This window comes from Sminthopsis crassicaudata, chromosome 2 (assembly GCF_048593235.1).
Source record: "Sminthopsis crassicaudata isolate SCR6 chromosome 2, ASM4859323v1, whole genome shotgun sequence".
Lineage (NCBI taxonomy): Eukaryota > Metazoa > Chordata > Mammalia > Dasyuromorphia > Dasyuridae > Sminthopsis > Sminthopsis crassicaudata.
In genome coordinates, this window is record NC_133618.1 from 586,491,661 (window position 1) to 586,514,794 (window position 23,134).

Sequence of the window (23,134 nt, forward strand, 5' to 3'; positions counted from 1 at the left end):
ATCAAAACCCCACAATTTACTTACAAAAGAAACATCTAAAAAGCAAAGACATCTCTAGAATAAAAATGAGACTGGAACAAATTTACTATGCATCAGAGGAATACAAAAAACCAAAACCAAATCAGAAGTAACAATGATGGTATCAGAAAAAGCAAAAGCAAAAATTAACAATATAAAAAGATAAAGGAGGAAATTGGATTATTATGAAAAAAAGCATGGACAACATATGAATACCTTAAAGTCTGTAGGAAAATGGTACAGAACAAGATTACTTACTTCTTTTGACAGTACCTGTTTTCTGTGTCCATGGACAACCTCTTTCCTGAGGAGGTAAATTGGCATTCTGAAGTACAGCTGGCATACAGAAACGTGGGAGAACAAAGCTTCAGAAAAGACATTGCTTAGTAGATCAGAAAGAAAATAATCAAGGGGAGGAGAAAGGGTAGAACTGTACTACATATATTCATACATATGTGCTCCAAGTGGCAGAGCACCCGGGTTTATAAAGAAAAATTGACTGAATTCCATGAAGACATAGCACAATAATAGGAAACTGAACATGTGGGTAAATGTAACAAATATCAATAGAAAGGAAAATAAAGAATTGAATAAATTGATGTAGAAATTAGAGCCAAAAAGCTTATGCCATTATTGGAATGGAATTACTAAAGAATGTCCATATTCTTAGCACCACATTGAAAACTGACCATGTATTAGGGCAAAGAAAAATTGAAAAATGAATATGAAAAGAAATACTGAGCACATTCTTTACAGAATATATTAGAAGAAAAATCTTAGTTGGAGGAGTACCTACAATATAATTGGAAATTCCAAAATGAAATCCTGTAAAACCTGTGGATGAAAGAGTAAGTCATAGAAATAACAATTATGTCAAAGACAGGATTAATGAAGAAACAACATATCCTCCAAAATTTCTGTAAGTACAGTATACTTATGTCCAAGAATATTTGCAAAAAGCAAAGAGAATCAATATCTGATAAGACAGAGGATTTTGTGGATCCCCATGAAAGCACAAAACCTGAACCCAAATGGTTCAAGAGAGAAATAAAAATCATAAAAGCAGAACTTGTGGTCCACATAGCAGAAATAGTTGGCAGAATAGGGGAAAAAAAACACCCCCCAAAACAAACCTTGAATCTAAAGTAACAAGCTTCTCCAATGAAACAAAAGAGAAAACAATCAATTGGGAATGCTAATATGCAGAAATAACGGACAATTGTGGTAGGAGAGAAGTAAAATTAATCAAAAGTGTCCCAAAAGGGGACAGCTAGGTGTTGCAGTGGATAGAGCACCAGCCTTGAATTCAGGAGGACTCGAGTTCAAATCTGGTCTCAGACACTTAACACTTCCTAGCTTTGTGACCCTGGGCAAGTCACTTAACCCCCAGCCTCAGGAAAAAAAAGAAAGAAAGAAAAAAAAAAGTGTCCCAAAAGAACAAGACAGATAAAAAAATGCTGAACATCCCAATGCAAGACAAGATAAAAGAAAACTGCCCAGAATATGGAAAATAGTTAATTGAAAGAATTCAGAGATGTCCTCTAGGAAAATAAACTGTAAAAACACTCATCCTGCAAACTCTCAGATGATGATTTCAGTGACAAATTCTATAAGTAATCAAGAGAATTATCTTCAAATATAACAGTGCACATACCTTCAGGCAGATAAAGCAGAATCAACACATATAAAGCCTGGAGGGCAGCTCAGTCAACAAACTAAAGTACTCAGCTATGTAGACTGAGCCTCATCTTCAGGGACTTTCTCCAGACTTGGCAGAATCAAGGATCAAGCAGCATCACTGAAGAAGGGAAGATACAAAGAGACCTTCAGTGATGCTGAAAACTAGGGTCTAAGACCAGATGTGGTCCCAGTCTGTGGCTCTTGGCCAAGAGAAGCACATGTGATGGTTGTAGAAAGTGGGACTCTGCTGGCTATGGGCACTCACAGAAGAACAGAATTCCTAGTTTTGATTCCAGAACAAAGCAATGAACTAAAGATTGCAACTTTGGGAGGGATTAGAAGTAAAAACATTTGTGTTTACAGCATTTCAGGAGGCCCTGATCATTGCTTAGGGATGGAGAGGAGTACTTAAGATCAAGTCCCTCAGAGAAAGTTCTGATAAAAGCAGCACATAAAACCTGAAGTGTGGGTTGTTCCCTCTACACCTTAGGACCAATGCCCAACTTTTAACATAATTATAACAGATAAGAAATAAGTCACTAAAAAAAAAAAAAAAAAAAAAAAAAAAAAAGAGTCACCCAATTATGGATAACTATTTTAGTGACCCAGAAGCTTTGAGTTCAAACTCAGATGTTAGTGAAGTGAAAATAGTTACTTGTAAAGCTTTTCTTATAAAGAAAAAAGCAAAATGGTCCCAAGCCCAAAAAAAAGTTCTTGGAAGAGCTTATAAAGGACTTTAAAAATTAAATAAGAGAGATTAAGGAAAAATTACAAAACCAAATAATACTATGCAAAAAAATCAAGTAACTTTAAAAATTATCAATAGTATTTTATTTTTCTAAATACATGTAAAAAGAGTTTTTCTTCCTCTCTCCTCTTCCTCCCCCAAGACAGCAGGCAATCTGATATAGTTTAAATATGTGTAGTTCTTTTAAACATATTTCTATTTTTGTCATATTGTGCAAGAAAAATCCAGATCAAAAGGGAAAAAAAAAAATCATGAAAAAGGGGGGGGGAATCAAGCAAATAAAAACCAAAAAAAAAAAAATTGAAAATACTGTGCTTTATTCACATTCAGTCTTCATAGTTCTCTACATGGATGTGTATAGAACAATCAAGTAACTTAAGAAACAAAGTCAATCAATTAGAAAAAGAAATCCAAAAACATAACGTTTTAAAAATTGGAGTTGGACAGGGAGAAACTAATGATTTCATTAAATACCAAGAAATAATAAAATCAAAAGAATAAGAATATGAAACCTCTCATTAGAAAAACAACTGACTTGAGAAAACAGATCAAGGAGTGTAATATTATGTTCTCTAAGTTGTTTGAACTCCTATAATATGAATCAAACAAGTACATTACCTTGTCTCAAGTTCTGGCCCATAACATCTGTAAGAATCCTAACAAAGAAGACAATATAAAAATTGGTGGACTACCTACATTTCAAGAAATTATTCAGGAAAATTACTTTGGAATTTTAGAATAAGAGGATAAAATAGAGATTATTTTCTGATTGCCATCTGGAAGAGGTCCCAAGATGAAAATGTATAAGATGTTCATAGCTATGTTTTGAAGCTCCCAGATCAAGGAGAAAATACTACCAGTAGCTAGAAAAAAAATTAACTTCAATACTGTGAAGCTTCAGTCAGGATAAGTAGTTATCCACCTGAGACAACTGGGAATATATTTGGAAAGACCACAAAGCTAGCACAAAATTTAGCAGTTTCTGCATTAAAAGACTGAATGTCATAGAATATTAAAATTTCAGAGAGCAAAAAAGGTTTGTAACCAAACCAAAATTTGTTTGTAATGAAGAATAATTTTCCTAGCAAAATTTGAGTATAATTCTAATGGGAAAAAATGGATATTTAATGAACTAAAGGATATTTTGATATTTCTAACAAAGACCAGAACTGAAGGGCAAATATAATCTAATAGATTCAGAAGAAACATTAGAAGGTAAACTTTAAGGACCAATTATAAAAGATTTAATAAGGTCAAAATATTTACATTTTACATGGGAAAACAATCAGTATCTCTTAAGACTATTATCATTACTTACATAGCTTATATCTATAGACTGGTTAAGTGTTGAATTTGAGGGGATAATGCCCCAAAATAAAATTAAGTAGGGAAAAGATGAAGTGGAGCAATTATCTCATACAAATGAGGAATGAAAATTTGTTGTAGTGGAAGGCTGGAAGTGCTTAGAATCTTACTCTCAGCAGAACTGGGTTAAAGAAGGAAAAATGGAAAGGATTCTGAGAAATGGCAGAACAGGTCAGAAAACTTTCAACTCTCCAAATTTCCTCCACAGAAAAGGACTAGAGCATTGCTTCAGAGGGAATGTGGAGCAGTGGAAATAAACAAAAGTCAGGTTTAAACCCCCTGGGGGCAGCTGAGTTGGGAGACAATCTCAGCCTTATAACACTTTCATCTCACATACAAATGTTTATGGTGAGGAGGGAGGTCTTGACATCAGAGTTGGAGAAGATTGAAAGACCTTCCACTGTCCAGTCATATCAAGCACAACTGTACAGACCAAACATGTTCTTGACTGCTGCTGCCAGTGGGCAACTACCTGGGGAGTTGCAGTAGGAGAGGGGGAGGGATCCTATTCTCTGTGGTTATGAGCAGAGAACAGTTCTTGGTTTTAGTTCCAGGGACTGACAGCTACAAATAGACAGTTGTATATTGCAGCCACTGGAAGACCTGCAGGAAGTAAGATCACAGTAGGATTTCTTGACCAGGGACTCCAGCTTAGTAGTGGAGAGAAGAGCCTAAGATTGAACCCCCAGAACAGACTTCAGAAAATAGCAGAATGACCTAAGCTTTGGGACATTATTTTCCATACCTCTGGATTACAACTTGACACACTAATAGCTGCTAAAAAATAAAATAAAACAATAAAACAAAATAAAAATGAGCAAGCAAAGAAAAAAGAATCCAAGAATAGATAGCTACAATGGGGATAGAGAAGATCAGGGTTCATATTCAAAGGAAACCACTTTTTTTTTCAATGAGAAATGTCAAATGGTTCTAAGCACAAAAAGATTTCTTAGAACTTAAAAAAGGACTTCAAAAATCAAATCAGAGAAATTGGGGAAAAATTAAGAGCAATCCAAGTAATTAAGTTAACGGATTTGAAGTAGAAAACCAAAAACTTCAGGCAGAAATAATTCCTTGGAAACTAGAAGGGAAATTAACATTTTAACACACAAAGAAATAATAAAATAAAATAAAAAAGAATGGAAAAATAAAAGATAATATGAAACATCTCATCAGAAATACAACTGATTTAGAGAACAGATTGAAAAGAAATTATTCTACTTTCAATTCAATTCAATTATTCTTACATCATAGTTGGACTACCTGAAAATTATGACTAAAAAAAAAGAATCTTGACACAACGTTAATAGAAATTATCAAAGAAATTTGCCCTGAAATTCTAGAAGAAGGCAAGCAAAATTAGGGGAAAAAAACAAAACAAAACACTGATTACCTCTTAAAAGAGATCTCAGGAGGAAAACTTAACAGATGTGTCAGTGATGTTTTCAAAGATCCCAGGTTAATTTCTTTTTGGAAAGAATATCTTGAGCTGAGCTGAGTATGATGGGATAATTATTAAAAAAAAAAACCAGATAAAAAAGCAATTAGCAATTATCTTATACAATGAGACCAAAAAGGATTTTAGTGAGGGGTGGGGGGGGGAGGGAAAAGAGAGGGAGAGTACAGATAATACTGAAACTGCTCTCATTAGGAATAGATTAAAGAAGGAACAAATAAATAAATGTGTGTGTGTATACATATACAAATATATTGAGAGCTGCATATACAAATATATATATAAATAAAATATAATAATCTAAATTCAGAAAGAAGAGGACAAGAGGATAGGGTGTGGGGATAGGTTAAGGGTGGGATTCTTGAAGGGGTCGATAGGTTAATAGGAAGACTAGGTAATGGATAGAAGTAAAGTGGAAGAGTGAGGAGAGATAGGAATGTGGTTAGAAGGATAATGAGGACAAATAGGAAGGAGGAAATAAACAACAATTATACCTTTGAATAAGGTATAATTTTATAACTGGATGAATTCCCCCATAAAATGAAAATGTATTATTATATTAAACATTTGAACTTTAAATGGAAATGTTATAAATATGAGAGATATAAACATAAAGATCAGGAGTAGAATTTATTATGTGAAAATTGATTTAATCAAGAGAAAAATGGGGAAAACCACATTCTTTTGATTAAATCTGAACATGGAAAAATACTTTTCTAATTTTGTATTTAAGTTAAAAATAAAAGGAAGAAGAGAAAATAACATATATCTAAAGAAATAGGAGAGTAAGAGAAGAGGACAGAGGAAGGAATTTTAATAGAGATGAGAGAATAAGGGAGACCCAGAAGGGTGGGTAGAATAGAGATATAGAAGGTTAAGGGGAGAGAATAAAAAAATTCTTAAAAGGGGTATAGTGGCTTGTTTGATGTTTGAAGTGGGTAGTGTAAAAAGGAAGGAAGAGAAGATAAGTAATGAGAAAAATAAGAGAAAGGGAAATGCATAACACTTTAAATGTGAATGGGACGAACTAACCTACAAATAGAAATGGACAGCAGAATAGATTAGAAACCAGAATCTGACAATATGTTATTTACAAAAAACACATTTTAAAATAACAGATACACATAGAATAAAAATAAGGAGTTGGAGTAAAATGTATTATGTCAGCAGATGCAAAAAAGCCAAGGGTACATGATTACAGGCAAAGTTAAGAGCTAAAATATATTTATTTTAAAAAGTTATATAGGGAAACTACATTATGAGAAAAGATAATGTATATGATAAAGTAACATCATTACTAAAGCCATATGCACTAAACAATATAGCATCCAAAATTTCAAAGGAAAAGCCTGAGAAATTTTTGGTGAAAATTAATTAGTCAAGCTATAATTGGTAGTGATGAGGGACTCCCCTTAAACTAGATAAATATCATAAAAAAGATTAAGAAACAAACAAAAAAAGTAAGATTCCCTGCTTTAAAAAGAAGGGAAGAATTAAATGACTATGAAAAAAGGAAAGAAATATGGGATAATAAGGAAAGATTTGGCAAATGGAGAAGGGGAGATTTGAGGATGAAGGGGAAAGGAACTGAGGTAATAATGTTTCCTTAGATAAGAAACCAAAACTTTGCCATCTGTTGCTTAAATGAAATATACCCAAGAAGCAAAGACATGCAGAGAATAAAGAGGAGAAATCCAACAAAATTGGCAATGCAATAATTAAATTTTAAATAATCAGGAATTATAATCTTGCCATCAGACAAAATAATTTCACAACATATAAATAAATTATGCTGTAAGGAACAATAGAAAAAACTAATATAAATATTAAACCTATATACTCAAAATACTTTTATCATCCCAATTCATAAAGGAAAAATTAATTGGATTACAATAAGACATCAATAGTCCAATAATAATAAGACATAATGTCTCTTTAGTAACTTACAGTAAAACAAATTGCTGGAGAAACGAATGCCAAAATACTTATTATATACTCTCAAAATAGGATAGAGTATATATATCTATAGCTTAACATCACATGTAACTTGTATTAAAATCAACCATGCATTGGGACCCAAATGTATTGCAAGTAAATATAAAAAGAGGAATAGTAGGAGACCATCATACAATTAAAAATAGCAAATAGTCTAGGAAGCACAAACAAAAAGACAGACCCAAATGAAGACTTAAAATGTAAATCCTAAATAATCGGTGGATTAGAGAACAAATTATTTAAAAGAAAATAATGTTGAAAACAACATAAATATCTCTGAGATTCAGCTAAAATAAAGGCAAAATTTTCCTAAGAAAGCAAAGTATTAATTAACTTAATATGTTTAAAAAATTAGAAAACCAAATAATAAACTCAAAATAGGCACAAAAAAAGAAGAAAATGAAAATTAGAGGAGAAAAGAGCTAAAGTGGAAATAAAAAAGTTATGTAAATGATAAACAATAAAAAGCTGTTTCTTTGAAAAGCCAAACAAAATTAATGTCTTTGTTAGCTAACTTGACCAAAAAGAAGAGAGGAGAATAGAACTAACTAGGTGTAAACTAATTATTACCAAACTGATTCAGAGAGAGTCACCACAGGACACTATCAAACTTGAAAGTTTATTCGACTAATACCAATATTACACAAATTGTTTAGAAATTGAGAGAGTACATTATCAGACTACACTTATAAGAGAAAAAAAAATTTCCTAATATTTAAACCAGGAAAGGACAAAAAACAAAGGAAATAAACTTATATCATTGAGGATTATCTATTAAAAAATTAAAATTGTGCCAAGCAGATTTCTGCAATTTATATAAGAAATCCATATGATCAAGTTGAATTTTTGCCAGGATTCCAGGGATGAGTTAACAAAAGCAGTCAGCCTAATTATATCAAAAGGAGAAATTTCCCAAACTACATTATAATCTCAAAAGATGAAAGAAAAAGGCTTTGAAAAAGTACTTAGTTGTGTTTAAACAAACAAAACCTTACAAAGAATATCTATAGGGCCTTTTTTTTTTTTTTTACATATAAGAAATCTGTAAAGCCACACAGAAGCATTATAACAATGGAGATTAAGTTTTCCCAATGAATATAAGTAAAAACAAAGACTCTCATTCTCCTTGTTAATAATTAAGTTATAAAAAATTGTTAATAATTAAGTTATAAAAAATGCTAGCAATAAGAGCAAGTCAACAGAAAGAAATTGAAATGAAAGATAGACAAAGACCAAACTAGTGTAATCTCATTTGCTAAAGGGAATGTTCCTTAGGACATTAGGGAATCTTCAAAACTAGTTGAGACATAGGTTCAGGAATAGTATAGGTGAAAAAAAAAAAAAAACTCACAAAAACCAACAGCATATAATAACAAAATCCAAGAAGCAGCAATAGGAAAGGAAATCTCATTTAAAAATAACCATTAAATGCACAAATTATTTCCTGTTCCAATTAAGTTATTAAAAGGGTACTTTACAATAAAATAGCAAAATTATTTGGAGAACTAGGGTCTAGAATATCAAAGGAAATAATGAAAAACATAAAGGAACAAAAGAGTATTATCATTTTTTCTACATAATTTCATATGTCTAAAATAAAGTAACTATCAAGGTCATTTAATATTCGTTAAAAATTAGAGAAATATATCAATGAAATAGCCTAGAAAAAGGAAAATCAGACACATTGGAATTCAGCAACCTAGTGTTTGATAAATCTGAAACCATATAATAATTAGGAAAGAACTTGTTTGTTAAAAACTGCTGGGAAAACTGGAATTCAATTTGGCAGGAATTACGCATTGACCAAAATCTTATAACACATTCCCCAATCAATTCAAAATATATATGTAACCTTAATGTTAGAGATTTTGCTATTAAAAAGTTAGAAGAGAAGCACATCATATCTTTCACAGCTATGGGTAAAAATTTTATTTTTAAACAAGGAGTAAAGATAATCACAAAAGTTACAATTGCTAATTTTTTAGTACATGAAATTGAAAAACTTCATAACAAAATCAATTTAACTAGGAAAGGAACAGAAACATTTGAACAAGGGAAAAAAAAAATCTTTGTATCAGAGAGATTTGTATCCAAGATATATGGAAAGTTAAATTCTTCAAATTACTCTTTTCTCGTAAACTCCTCCATTTCACCACAGGTGTACATAAAGGTGTTAATACTCTTGATCATAAATGGAACACACATACATGTTCATAAACTTCCCTCAAATTATTATCTTTTGCCTTTCTACATTTCCTTCACCTTGTAAATACTATAATCATTGCTTGCTCCACACCATGACTTACAGTTCTTGATCTCTTGGTTCACTTCCAGCCCATCACCTTTTCATTAGCCTACTCTTTTTCTTTCTCCAACATGACTCCATGTTGAACTAGTTTAATTCTACATTATCACCTTCAGTTTTTTGCTGCCTTATATCACTGATTGTGCCTTGCTAAACCTCAACCTTAAATCACTCCCAACAGTCCATTGCCTTAACTCTTACAAAGTGCTACTGATGAAAAGTGGGAAAAAAATCATGCACCTATTCTGATTCACTAAAAATTTATGTTACACAACTTTAATTGTGGCATCTGCTGCTAGGTAATCCTTTTAACTTCTCCTTCCCCCTTCTCCCAAATTAACTTTCAAGCCTCCCTTCCCTCACACTTTCAGTTGAAAATCTTGCCTCTTAGTGAACTGAAAAAAATTGAAGCCATTTATGGAGAGCGCCTTCTTTTCTTCTCTTCTGTCACTTAGATGCTTCAACTCTGACTGACATGAAGCAAAAAGAATGAGTAACAGAAAAATTCATTGGATTTAGCAATTAAAAAGTTTTTGTTAACTTTGGAGACTAGTTTTAGCCAGAGTGAGTGGCAACAAGATAAAGCAAACTTTTGTAGGCCATATCTCTATCAGAGAATAGAGTATAATAGAGTATTTTATATATCTGATTTTATATATACATTTATATATATATAAATAAAAAAAATATATATACACACATGCACATGTATATGCATATAAATATGTACACATTTATTATATACATGCATATGTATATCTACACATATGGATATATCATATTTGTGGATATAAAAACATATATGGATGTTATCTGTATGGAATGAAGCATCAAGTGAACTTTGTTTTAAGGTTGGGAGAGACTGGGTATTTTGTAGCTAATGGAGGAAGAAGCTAGGGGGCAGGCTTCTGGAGGAGATGGGAAAAGAAGGAATGAGAGCATAAAGCGGGGAGTTATCCTTGGCAAATACAAAGTCTCGCTTATCAGAAAGTCTTAAGTTCTCTGAGGGCAGGGACTATTATTAGATCTTTTTTATCTTCTACATAGGAGGCACTTTACAGTGCTTGTTGAATTAAGTTCTTCATATAGTTCCTGAATTGGATACTGATTATTGTGTTTCTGTCTTAAGCTACTTATACTTAAATTGTTGATTATGAAATTATTGCCTTATCTAACTAAGAGTGGGTTGTGTTTTGGTGGCATTATTTTTTGGGAAAAGAAGCTAAAAAATGAGAGACTAACAGAAGTCAAACTCTACCATGAAAGTTAAATTACTTATCCCTCAATCCTTTTGTCTTCTATTTTTTATCCTTATCTGACAATTTATTTTCCAAAATGGATGTGTTTCATTTTAGCCACTCTCTTCACCAGAGTTCCCCAGTAGACAAGTACATGCATGTGAGATTATTTTTTATCTCCCTTTTTTTGATTCCCTTTTTTATTGGTAACTTTATTTTTATATCACAATCATTTCTGGAAATACTTCCCTTCTCCATCCATATTGCACTCTGCTTCAAAATAAAATTAAAACAAAAAACCAAAAACCAAAAACCAAAAAACTAAGTAAAAGCAGTAACTATTAAAAGTTACTTGTCCTAGAAGTCATTTCCCTTTGCTATAAAGAGGGAGGTATGTTTCATTATCTGTATTCTAGGATCTTTATAAACATTTTAGTTATATATATAATTAATTTCCTTTTGATAGTCTTTTCCTTTTCATTTTAGTAATTGTGCATATTATTAATTTGGTTCTACTTTATTCACAAAAATCTTTGATTTTAAATTTGTGAATTTTTACAATAACATTTCATCATATTAATTATACTATAGGCATTTCCCTACTTGATAAGAATCTACTGTAGTTTTTAGCTCTTTGCCACCATAAAGTATGTTTCTGTGATTGACTTCTCTTATGGATAGCTAGGTGGGTCAGTGGATGAAATGCTTAGCCTAAAAGAGGAAGATGTGAATTAAAATTAGGACTAGAATATTTACTGTGTGGCCCTACTTAATTCACTAAATTTTTCCCTCAGTTTTCTCACATGTAAAATGAGAAAAATAATGGAATTTACCTTCCACAGTTGGGAAGACCATATTCAATAGTGTTTACAAAGGGCTTAGCACAGTGTTTTTTTTCATTCTTTCCTTCCCTCCTTTCTTTCATGTTGAAGAATTTACTATTCACTAGTTTCAAACCCTATACCAAATACCCTTGAGTTGGGCTGAGAGGACAGGACCGACCCTACTTGAATTTCAGCCCCCTTTCCTTTAGGTCTGGTTCAACTGTGCAGTTCCCTTGCTCCAATTCCATCTTTTGTTTTCTTCTCTGATTGTCCTGAATCAGTACCTGGTGTTTCTCCCCTCCTTCCCCTCCCCTTAATAGGAATTGAGAGAATCCATAACAGAATTGAGAAAAGGGGATTGGGTGTTCTGGTCAGTGTAACTGCAATTTTGGGTTCTATAATTTAGGAAGCTCAGTTGCATATACTCAAGAGAGTATATGCAGTAGAAAAATAATCTCTGCTTTAAGAACTCCAAAGCACAAGTCTGTGGCTCATGGATTAGTTTGTGAGCCTGCTGGAACCTAGAAGGTAATAGGAGAGCATCACAAAGTGATTACCTTAAGGATTAGAGTTCTCACTTTATTAGACTTCTTGCTTTCTAATATTCATGAATTCAACTGATGAGGTATAGATTTGGGGTACCCAAATGAAATTGAGGTCTAGTGGCAGGTTTGGGGTACAGGGAGTCAAATAGAGCTCCCCTGCAACCCTTTTGGATTTGGCGCAAGGATAGCTAGTTAAATGAAGTCTAGTAGCAGGGCAAGAGTCCTCTGTAAAGGAATTTACAGGCCCGAAAATCTAGATTGATAAAAGAGATTTATTATGGGTTTGGAAGTAAGGTTAAAGTCTAGTTAGTAAAAGGTATAAAGTAAAGAGAAGAGAGCACTGGAAATATTATTCCAGTGGGCAGAGACCCTTGGCCAGGCCTAAAGATGGCATGTTTGGAACCTCTGCAAAAAGAGGACTCCAGCTTGGCTCTTTTGTAATGAGAGATTTAGCTAATGGGGCCCGTGGGTGGTGTCCCTAGTTGGCTCAAATCAAGCCCAGATCTCCTATTGGAATTCAAAAGGGTTGCTTTTGACCAAGATTTGTGAATCTAAGCTCCTAGCTTCTTGAATCAATAATGCATCAGCTAGGAGGGGTTGGGAATCAGAAAGGAGTAAATCAATTTATAAAGATTAGTTTCTTAAAGGGACCACAATCCTTTTCATCTTCACAACTATAATTGCTTTACCTCTGGCTTAAACTTGGTGGAGGTCAAAGAATATAAGCAGACAGTTTTCCAACAAAGCTATCTATAGTCATATGAAAAATGCTCTAAATTTGTATGTATTATAGAAATGAAAATTAAAGTAACTCTGAGGTACCAATCAAACCATTAGATTGACTAACATGTAAGAAAAAGAAAATGACAGATATTGAAGGAGATATGGAAAAATAGAAACATTAAGGCACTGGTGGAATTGTGTTCAACTATTCTGGAGAGCAGTTTGAAACTTTGCCTAAATTAGCAAAATAAAACTGTATACCCTTTGTGACTCACCTATACCACCAAGAATGTATCCCAAAAGATATTTTTGAATCCCAAAGATATATATATATATATATATATATATATATATATATATATATATATATATATATATATATATATATATATATATATTTTAAATAGTTTTTATTTACCAGATATTTGCATGGGTAATTTTACAACATTGACAATTGCCAAACCATTTGTTCCAATTTTTCCCCTCCTTCCCCCTCCCCCCCGCCGCCCCCAGATGGCAGGCCAACCAATACATGTTAAATATGTTAGAGTATAAATTAAATACAATTTATGTATACATGACCAAATAGTTATTTTGCTGAACAAAAAGAATCAGATTTTGAAATAGTGAACATTTAGCCTGTGAAGGAAATCCAAAATGCAGGCAGACAAAATTAGAGGGATTGGAAATTCTATGTAGTGGTTCATAGTCATCTCCCAGAGTTCTTTTGCTGAGTGTAGCTGGTTCAGTTCATTACTACTCTACTGGAACTGATTTGATTCATCTCATTGTTGGAGAGGGCCACATCCATCAGAATTGATCATCATACAGTATTGTTGTTGAAGTATATAATGATCTCCTGGTCCTGGTCATTTCACTCAGCATCAGTTCATATAAGTCTCTCCAGGCCTCTCTGAAATCACCCTGTTGGTCATTTCTTACAGAACAATAATTTCTTACAGAACAATAATATTTCATAATATTCATATACCACAATTTTTTCAGCCAATCTCCAATTGATGGGCATCCACATAGTTTCCAGTTTCTGGCCACCACAAAGAGGGCTGCCACAAACATTCTTGCACATACAGGTCCCTTTCCCTTCTTTAAGATCTCTTTGGGATACAAACCCAGTAGCAACACTGCTGGATCAAAGGGTATGCACAGTTTGATAACTTTTTGAGCATAGTTCCAAATTGCTTTCCAGAATGGCTGTATGTATTCGCAGTTCCACCAACAATGTATCAGTGTCCCTGTTTTCCCACATCCTCTTCAACATTCTGCATTACCTTTCCCTGTCATTCTAGCCAATCTGACAGGTGTGTAGTGGTATCTCAGAGTTGTCTTAATTTGCATTTCTCTGATTAATAATGATTTGGAGCATCTTTTCATATAGCTAGAAATAGTTTCAATTTCTTTAGACAAGAATTGTCTGTTCATATCCTTTGACCATTTATCAATTGGAGATTGGCTTGATTTCTTATATATTAGAGTCAATTCTCTATATATTTTGGAAATGAAACCTTTATCTGAACTTTTGACTGTAAAAATGTTTCCCCAGTTTATTGTTTCCCTTCTAATCTTATCTGTATTGATTTTGTTTGTGTTAAACTTTTCAATTTGATTTAATCAAAGCTTTCTATTTTGTGATCAATAACGATCTCTAGTTCTTCTTTGGTTATGAATCCATTCCTCTTCCACAGGTCTGAGAGGTAAACTATCCTATGTTCCTCTAATTTATTTATAATCTTATTCTTTATTCTTAGGTCATGAACCCATTTTGACCTGATCTTGGTTTACGGTGTTAAGTGTGGATCAATGCCTAGTTTCTACCATATTAATTTCCAATTTTCCCAGCAATTTTTGTCAAACATTGAGTTCTTATCCCAAAGGCTGGAGTCCTTGGGTTTGTCAAACACTAGGTTATTAGAGTTATTAATTATTTTGTCCTTCGGACCTAATCCACTGATCAACTAGACTATTTCTTAGCCAATACCAAATGGTTTTGGTAACCGCTGCTTTATAATATAATTTTAGATCTGGTACAGCTAGGCTACCTTCATTTGATTTTTTTTTTTTCATTAATTCCCTTGAAATTCTTGACCTTTTGTTTTTCCATATGAACTTTGTTGTTATTTTTTCTAGGTCATTAAAATAGTTTTTTGGGAGTCTGATTGGTATAGCGCTAAATAAATAGATTAGGTTGTATTGTTATCTTTATTATATTTGCTCGCCCTATCCAAGAGCATTTAATATTTTTCCAATTGGTTAGATCGGACTTAATTTGTGTGGAAAGTGTTTTGTAATTTTGCTCATATAGTTTCTGATTTTCCCTTGGCAGATAGATTCCTAAATATTTTATACTATCAGTAGTTACTTTAAATGGAGTTTCTCTCTGTAACTCTAATTGTTGGACTTTGTTAGTGACATATAAGAATGCTGATGATTTATGTGGATTTATTTTGTATCCTGCAACTTTGCTAAAGGTGTGGATTATTTCTAATAGCTTTTTAGTTGAATCTTTGGGGTTTTCTATTTATACCATCATATCATCCACAAAGAGTGCCAAAGATAATTTTTTTTAAAGAAAAAGGAAAAAGATCTATAGGTACAAAAATATTTATAGAATTTTTTTTTTTTTTTTTGGTGCTGGCCAAGAATTGGAAATTGAAGGGAAGCCCACAAACTGAGGAATAGCTGCTGAACAAGTTGTAGTATATGATTGTGATGGAATACTGTCATGTTACAAGAAATGACAAGCACAATGTTTTTTGAAAAACTTAAAAGTTTGCAAAGTAAAGGGAACAGTATGTAACAGTAATATTGTGTGATCAATTGTTTAAGGACAGCTGTTCTCAGAGATACAATGATATCAGACAGTTATGAGGAGCTCTTTATGAAAAATATTCTCCATCTCTAAGAATTAATGGAATCTGAATGTAGATTGAAGCATGCTTTTTTAAAAACATTTTTATTTTTCTTTTTTTGTTTGCGTTTTCTTTCATAACATGTGTAATATGAAAATATGTTTTGCCTGACTACACATAATTGGTATCAAATTCCTTATCTTCTCAAGGAGAGGGGAGGGGGATTTGGAACTAAAAATTTTGAGAAAGAATGTAAAAATTTTTTTTATGTAATTGGAAAAAATATAAAAGTTTCTTTTTAAAGAGTTAGTGGAGTTTGGAGAAAAGATTGAGTCTTCCATTTTGGGGGAACTTTTTCCATTTTAAAAATTGATAAAAAAATTTTTTTTAGATACATTATATGTCTCCTAGAGATTATACTATGCAAAAGCATGCAGAACATACTCTATATCTAAGTAGTATCTCACTTGTTAGCATAACAAAATGTGAACTTTATAAATTTAAACTGTTTTTTGATTAAATTTGTCACTTTAGGTAGTTATGATTGTGTCTTTTCGTATATAATTATGATTATGTTTGTTCACTTAATTCTGTTTTGTTTGCTCTACATCACCTCATATAAGTTTTCTGATAATTCTTTGAATTTTTATGTTTAACATAATTAATTTATAGCACATTTAATTCCTTTGTATTCTGTATAATATTTTATTATAACATTGCTTTGTAAACAATCATATTACACTTGCATGGCCCTACAAATATCATGCTTCCTCCAGGATAAGCTCATCACCTGTGATGTTAGCACTATGGAGATTGATTCAGCTAGATTGTCTCTCTTCTCTGGAGGAATGAGCAATAAACTCCCATTTAGGAATTATGAACTAATTTTGCTCTTAACTGTTAAGATTGCCACCATCAACCGAAGAACCTAGATTCACAACATAGGTGATCTTTTTAACTCTTCCCTCTCATCTCCACAGATCCAATCAGAGGTCATGTCTTCTTGTTTTTACCTTTATAGTATGTCTCCTATATAATCCATTTTCTCTTGATACTACCTCCACTTTAGGACAAGTCCTCATCACCTCATGCCAATATCCTATTGTTTGGTCTTCCTGCTTCAAGTCATTCCCCACTCAAATATATTCTCTACTCGGCTATCAGATTGATCTTCCTTAAACATAAGTCTGACCAAATCTACACAATTAGAATGTGATTTCCTTGTGAACAGAGACTTTTTGCTTTTTTTGTACCTCTTTTGCTTAGGCACTACAGACACTACAGTGTCTGACACATAGTAGGCAATTAATAAATGCTGACTGATTATCTCATAAATATAAAGTGAATACATACATATACACACATACATATATTAGTTTTTTGGGGGGAGGATACCAACATTTGGGGGAATAAGAAAAGGCTTAGTTCAGGATATGAATTAGGACTGTACAGTTAAACTATATTGGTGTGATTGACTCTCTTGCCATACTGAACTACAGTACAGAAGTTGGAGGAAAGAGTTTTCCTAATAGGTGAGGCCTAGAGCCAAGAGTGAGTTGGGTAGAGAGATATGTTCCTAGATGAAAGTGGGGAGAATTGCTTTTCAGGAAAGCAGCAGAGCTGAGACAAAGAGGTAAAGCTCTGAGAACCAAAGAGAACTTGACCTTTCTCCTCTTATGTGAAAAAGAACAAAGAACATGGGGTTATCTAGTGCTTGGTTTTTATTAACAGAAACAGGTTAACAGAGAGTAGTAACTCCTCAAGCTCAGCAGTTTCTAAAGGACAGGATCCAATGCTTCTTTTTTAATTTCTTAGCATCTCTTTCGGTAATTATTATAATGTGTTTTTGTTTGTTTGTTTGTTTTTGCTGAGGCAGTTGGGGTTAAGTGACTTGCCCAAGGTCACACAGCTAGGAAGTGTTAAGTGTCTGAGGTCACATTTGAACTCAGGTCCTCCTGAGTTCAGGGCTGGTACTCTATCTACTGCACCACCTAGCTGCCCCTAACTAGCACAACGTTAAACATAGGAAAGATGTTAAATATTTAATGAAAGAATGCTAACAATTCCATTGCATATCTATGTTTTAAAATCATAGGATCACAAGTCAAATATGGATTTGCATCTTTTTCAGAATTTATTGTCTATTTTTTAATTTACTCACAAACACATCATCTTTCTCATTAAAGAAGACTATGCCAGCAAGAGGAACAAAGAATTAAGATCATAGTCAAACAAATCAGAGACAGAGATATTCAGAACTGAATATCTGAGTAATTAAATCCAAGGTCACACATGTGGGAAGCTGAACCAGGTTCACTCAATAGTTCAATCAGCTAGTTGAGATAGTGTGAAAAATGTGTTAATGATTGTCAAAATAGCTATTGCATAATGAAAAAAGATTTTTTTGGTTGGATAAAGTAGTGTGTTATTGTAGATAAAGTGCTAGCTTTGTCAGAAGACTTGGATTTAAAATTCTCTCCCTGTTACAATATACCTTTGTGCACATCATATTATCTCTTCAGGCTTTGCTTTCTGCAAAATGTAGGAATTAGAGCATATGATTTTGAAAACTATTTACAGTCCCTGCATTCTATGACTCCAGTAGTCTGACATTCTACATGATGAAAAGTTACATCTTGCCATTTCTGTGACTGAATGATAATGGAAGGAAACAATATATCTTTTTTTTTTTTTTTTAAATTTTAAAGAGATATTTATTAAAGTGGTGTACTAAGCACAATTGGCACAAGACACCTTTCTTGAAATCTTTGGCACACTCTACAACAAGCATATACAGAGTCCAGGGAAAAGTAAGTTCAAGGTTTTAGAGACCACGCTTGCAAAGGGATATTCATAGCTTCTGCTTTCTGGAAATTTTGTACTTGATCCATTGGAGTCTTAAGGAGTTTCTCATAGGCATAATGGAGTTTCTTTTCTGTAATCCTTGTAGAGAACATAACCTTGGCTCCTGATACAGATACTGTCTCCAGCCACTGCTGTCCTTTGAAGACAATGTTAAGATGCATAAATATGGTAAATCTAAAATTTTTCAGACTTAAAACTCTAGTCATCCTGATCTGTATCTGGCCACTGGACCCAGATGACTTTGGAGGGGAAAGTGAAGCAAGTGATCTTGCACAGGCTTCCCTTATTTAAATCCAATCCATTAGCATGTCATGGCATCACCTCCCTGATGTCATGGTCTTCTTCAAAAATGAAGGTGGAGAGGACATCTGATGAAGAGCTTAAATCTCTCTTTCCCAACCCTCAGGTCTCCTCTGCAGTGGTGTAGTACTCTGTTGTATGGAATAAATCCCATCTCAATTAGCTTGTAATAATTTATCAATGATCATGATTTGTGATCAAATTTCCTTCTTTCCCTATCTGAACATGATTTTTTTTTTAAATTTTTTATTTTATTTTATAATTATAACATTTTTTGACTGTACATATGCATGGGTAATTTTTTACAACATTATCCCTTGCACTTACTTCTATTCAGATTTTTTCCCTTCCTCCCCCAACCCCCTCCCCCAGATGGCAAGCAGTCTTATATATGTTAAATATATTACAGTATAATTTAGATACAATATATGTGTGTAGAACCGAATTTTTTGTTGCACAGGAAGAATTGGATTCAGAAGGTAAAAATAACAGTTTACATTCATTTCCCAGTGTTCCTTTTCTGGATGTAGCTGGTTCTGTCCATCATTAATCAATTGGAATTGGATTAGCTCTTCTCTATGTTGAAGAAATCCACTTCCATCAGCATACATCCTCGTACAGTATCATTGTTGAAGTGTATAATGATCTTCTGGTTCTGCTCGTTTCACTCAGCATCAGTTGATGTAAGTCTCTCCAAGCCTCTCTGTATTTCTCCTGTTGGTCATTTCTTATAGAACAATAATATTCCATAACATTCATATACCACAGTTTACCCAACCATTCTCCAATTGATGGACATCCATTCATCTTCCAACTTCTAGCCACTATGAAAAGGGCTGCCACAAACATTTTGGCACATACAGGACCCTTTCCCTTCTCTAGTAGTTCCTTGGGGTAGAAGCCCAGTAGTAGTATGGCTGGGTCAAAGGGTATGCACATTTTGATAACTTTTTGGGCATAATTCCAGATTGCTCTCCAGAATGGTTGGATTCTTTCACAACTCCACCAACAATGTATCAGTGTCCCAGTTTTCCCACAGCCCCTCCAACATTCATCGTTATTTGTTCCTGTCATCTTAGCCAATCTGATAGGTGTGTAATGATACCTCAGAGTTGTCTTAATTTGCATTTCTCTGATCAATAGAGATTTGGAACACTCTTTCATATGAGTGGAAATAGTTTTAATTTCATCATCTGAAAATTGTCTGTTCATATCCTTTGACCATTTATCAATTGGAGAATGGCTTGATTTCTTATAAATTAAAGTCAATTCTCTGTATATTTTGGAGATGAGGCCTTTATCAGAACCTTTAACTGTAAAAATTTTTTCCCAATTTGTTACTTCCCTTCTAATCTTGTTTGCATTAGTTTTGTTTGTGCAGAAACTTTTTAATTTGGTGTAATCAAAATGTTCTATTTTGTGATCAATAATGGTCTCTAGTTCTCCCTTGGACACAAACTCCTTCCTCCTCCACAAGTCTGAGAGGTAAACCATCCCATGTTCCTCCAATTTATTTATGATTTCGTTCTTTATGCCTAAATCTTGGACCCATTTTGATCTAATCTTAGTATGTGGTGTTAAATGTGGGTCCATGCCTAGTTTCTGCCATACTAATTTCCAGTTTTCCCAGCAGTTTTTGTCAAATAATGAATTCTTATCCCAAAATTTGGGATCTTTGGGTTTGTCAAAGATTAGATTGCTATTTTTATTCACTATCTTGCCCTGTGAACCTAACCTATGCCACTGATCAACTAGTCTATTTCTTAGCCAATACCAAATGGTTTTGGTGACTGTTGCTTTATAATATAGCTTTAAATCAGGTACACTTAGACCACCTTCCTCTGACTTTTTTTTCATTAGTTCCCTTGCAATTCTTGACCTTTTATTCTTCCATATGAATTTTGTTGTTATTTTTTCTAGGTCATTAAAATAGTTTCTTGGGAGTCTGATTGGTATAGCACTAAATAAATAGATTAGTTTGGGGAGTATTGTCATCTTTATTATATTCGCTCGGCCTATCCAAGAACATTGAATGTCTTTCCAATTATTTAAATCTGACTTTATTTTTGTGGCAAGTGTTTTGTAATTTTGCTCATATAATTCCTGACTCTCCTTTGGTAGATATATTCCCAAATATTTGATACTATCGACTGTTATTTTGAATGGAATTTCTCTTTGTATCTCTTGCTGTTGGATTGTGTTGGTAATGTATAAAAATCCTGAGGATTTAAGGAAACAATATATCTTATCCTTTTAGACTGGTGCTCTTCATTTTCATGTAAAATGCAGTTCTTTGAACTAGAGGGCTCTCCCAGGGTAATTATAGAATATTGGAGGGTATGCCCCTTTGTAAACATTAAATAATATTTCTTTTAAAGATGGCGAAGTGACCCATAAATCTGAGAGTGTTTTGCTAGAGAATTATACTATGTGTAGTTTGAGGAAGTCTTCTTTTGAAAGTAATTGTAGAAAAAATACAAAATGCTGTTGATAAAGTTAAACTAAACATCTGGCTTGGGCCAATTATTTACATTTATTATAGTTTAAAATAATGTAGCAAAATCTTCATAAATAGTAAGCATTATTTTAACTTTTATCAATTAAAACTTTTAAAGAAAAGATTCTACTTTGTGTCATTTACCTTTTTTCCAGCAAGTGCTTTATGTGTATATATTTAAAGATAGTTCTCCTAATTTGTTTCCTTGTAATTTTAAGTGTAACATTCTGTTCCATAATACGTTGTTTTTGTATAAAAAATGATATGCTTGATATGCCTTTAGAATTTTTAGTAACGATTTTTGTTTTTTAAAAAGAAGTCCTCCTTGGGTTTACCAGCATTACCTGGATAGCTCCCATTTTTCTTTTTTTGATTGTAATAACACTAATATAGTATTTATTAATCAATTCACAGGTGAATTATGTAACCTCATAACCTTGGATGTAGCTCACAATCAATTGGAGCATCTTCCAAAGGAGATTGGAACCTGCACTCAAATCACCAACCTTGATTTGCAGCACAACGAACTCCTGGATCTTCCTGAAACTATAGGTATGAGTGTTGAGAGAATACCGGAGAACATTTAGATTTGTAATTCAGATCTGAAATTTATTTCAGTGGTGAGAATTATCTTCTTAGAAAAACAAATTTAAATGATAGAATGTTATTTCTGAATTATATTTTAAAAATTTATTAAAAAGTCAGGCAGCAAGCAGATTTGTAGGAATTTTGCTCAATTGGATTATAATTTATAAAATAAAAGATAAATAATTGATTTCCTAATACTTTAAAAAATTACCCTTTTATATTTCCACTTAAAGACTGGTGAAAACTACAAAAGGGATAAAATTATAAACAGATTTGTTTCTTTGATTCAGAAATTTGCACCAGCTTAAAGATGGGGTGGCCTCTTCCTTTTTAATAAACATAGAACTGATGGAAGAATAAAATAGACTTTTAAAGTGCTTCAAAATGTGTTTATAAATATTTTTGCTAAGCTCCAGTGATTGAATTGAGCTTTTCAGTAGTATTTTTGTGTTTCATTAATATGTCAATATATGCTTTTAGACAGAGCATTCTAAACATAATAGCTTTTAAAAATTTATGCCATTTTTGAACTAGTGATGGCAGAAACATTAGTGCTATTTAACTTTTTAAAAATATACAGTTGTTTTGAGTTTACATTTTATTATGTAATTTTATTTGAATAAATCTTTATTTTGTTTGTATTTGGCCTTTGTATTAGTGGCTCAGATTTAAATTCCTTATAAATTTCTTCATTAGGATCAACTTTACAAACACAGAAATCCAAAATCTAAATCTGAATTCAATTAATTTAGTTAACTGCTTGTAAATAATATCAGGGAGAAAGAAACATTTCAAGGTGTGCCATAGTTATTCTTTCAGACTCTACATAGCAAATAAGAAAAAGTCAGCCTCTAAAAAAATCAGAATTTTAGGTGACTCAGAGGTCAATACAGAGATGTGTGATAGGCATAAATATGATCTGTCATTCACAAAAGAACATATATAATCTAGAAAATGTATGATTAGAAAAGGAGGTCATGTAGTAGAAAAGGTTATATTGATGTATAGGATAATTGTTGTTGTAGTATCCATTGAAAAGGAATCCTGTGGAGGGTTTCCAGCATGTTGAGTAAATCTTTAAATGAGTTGTGGCAAGACATGAATAAGAGTTGTATTTTAA

At 32.8% G+C, this 23,134-nt stretch overlaps 1 protein-coding gene across 3 annotated transcripts in view; it reads left to right on the plus strand.

Annotated features, from left to right (window-relative positions):
• SHOC2 (SHOC2 leucine rich repeat scaffold protein) overlaps window positions 1–23,134 on the plus strand; it is a 158,835-nt gene that overhangs the window by 75,380 nt on the left and 60,321 nt on the right. For all 3 annotated transcript variants that reach the window (XM_074295577.1, XM_074295576.1, XM_074295575.1), the window contains one exon: window positions 21,841–21,978. In XM_074295577.1, coding sequence (XP_074151678.1) covers window positions 21,841–21,978 — 138 coding nt within the window. The remainder of the gene's footprint in view (window positions 1–21,840; window positions 21,979–23,134) is intronic.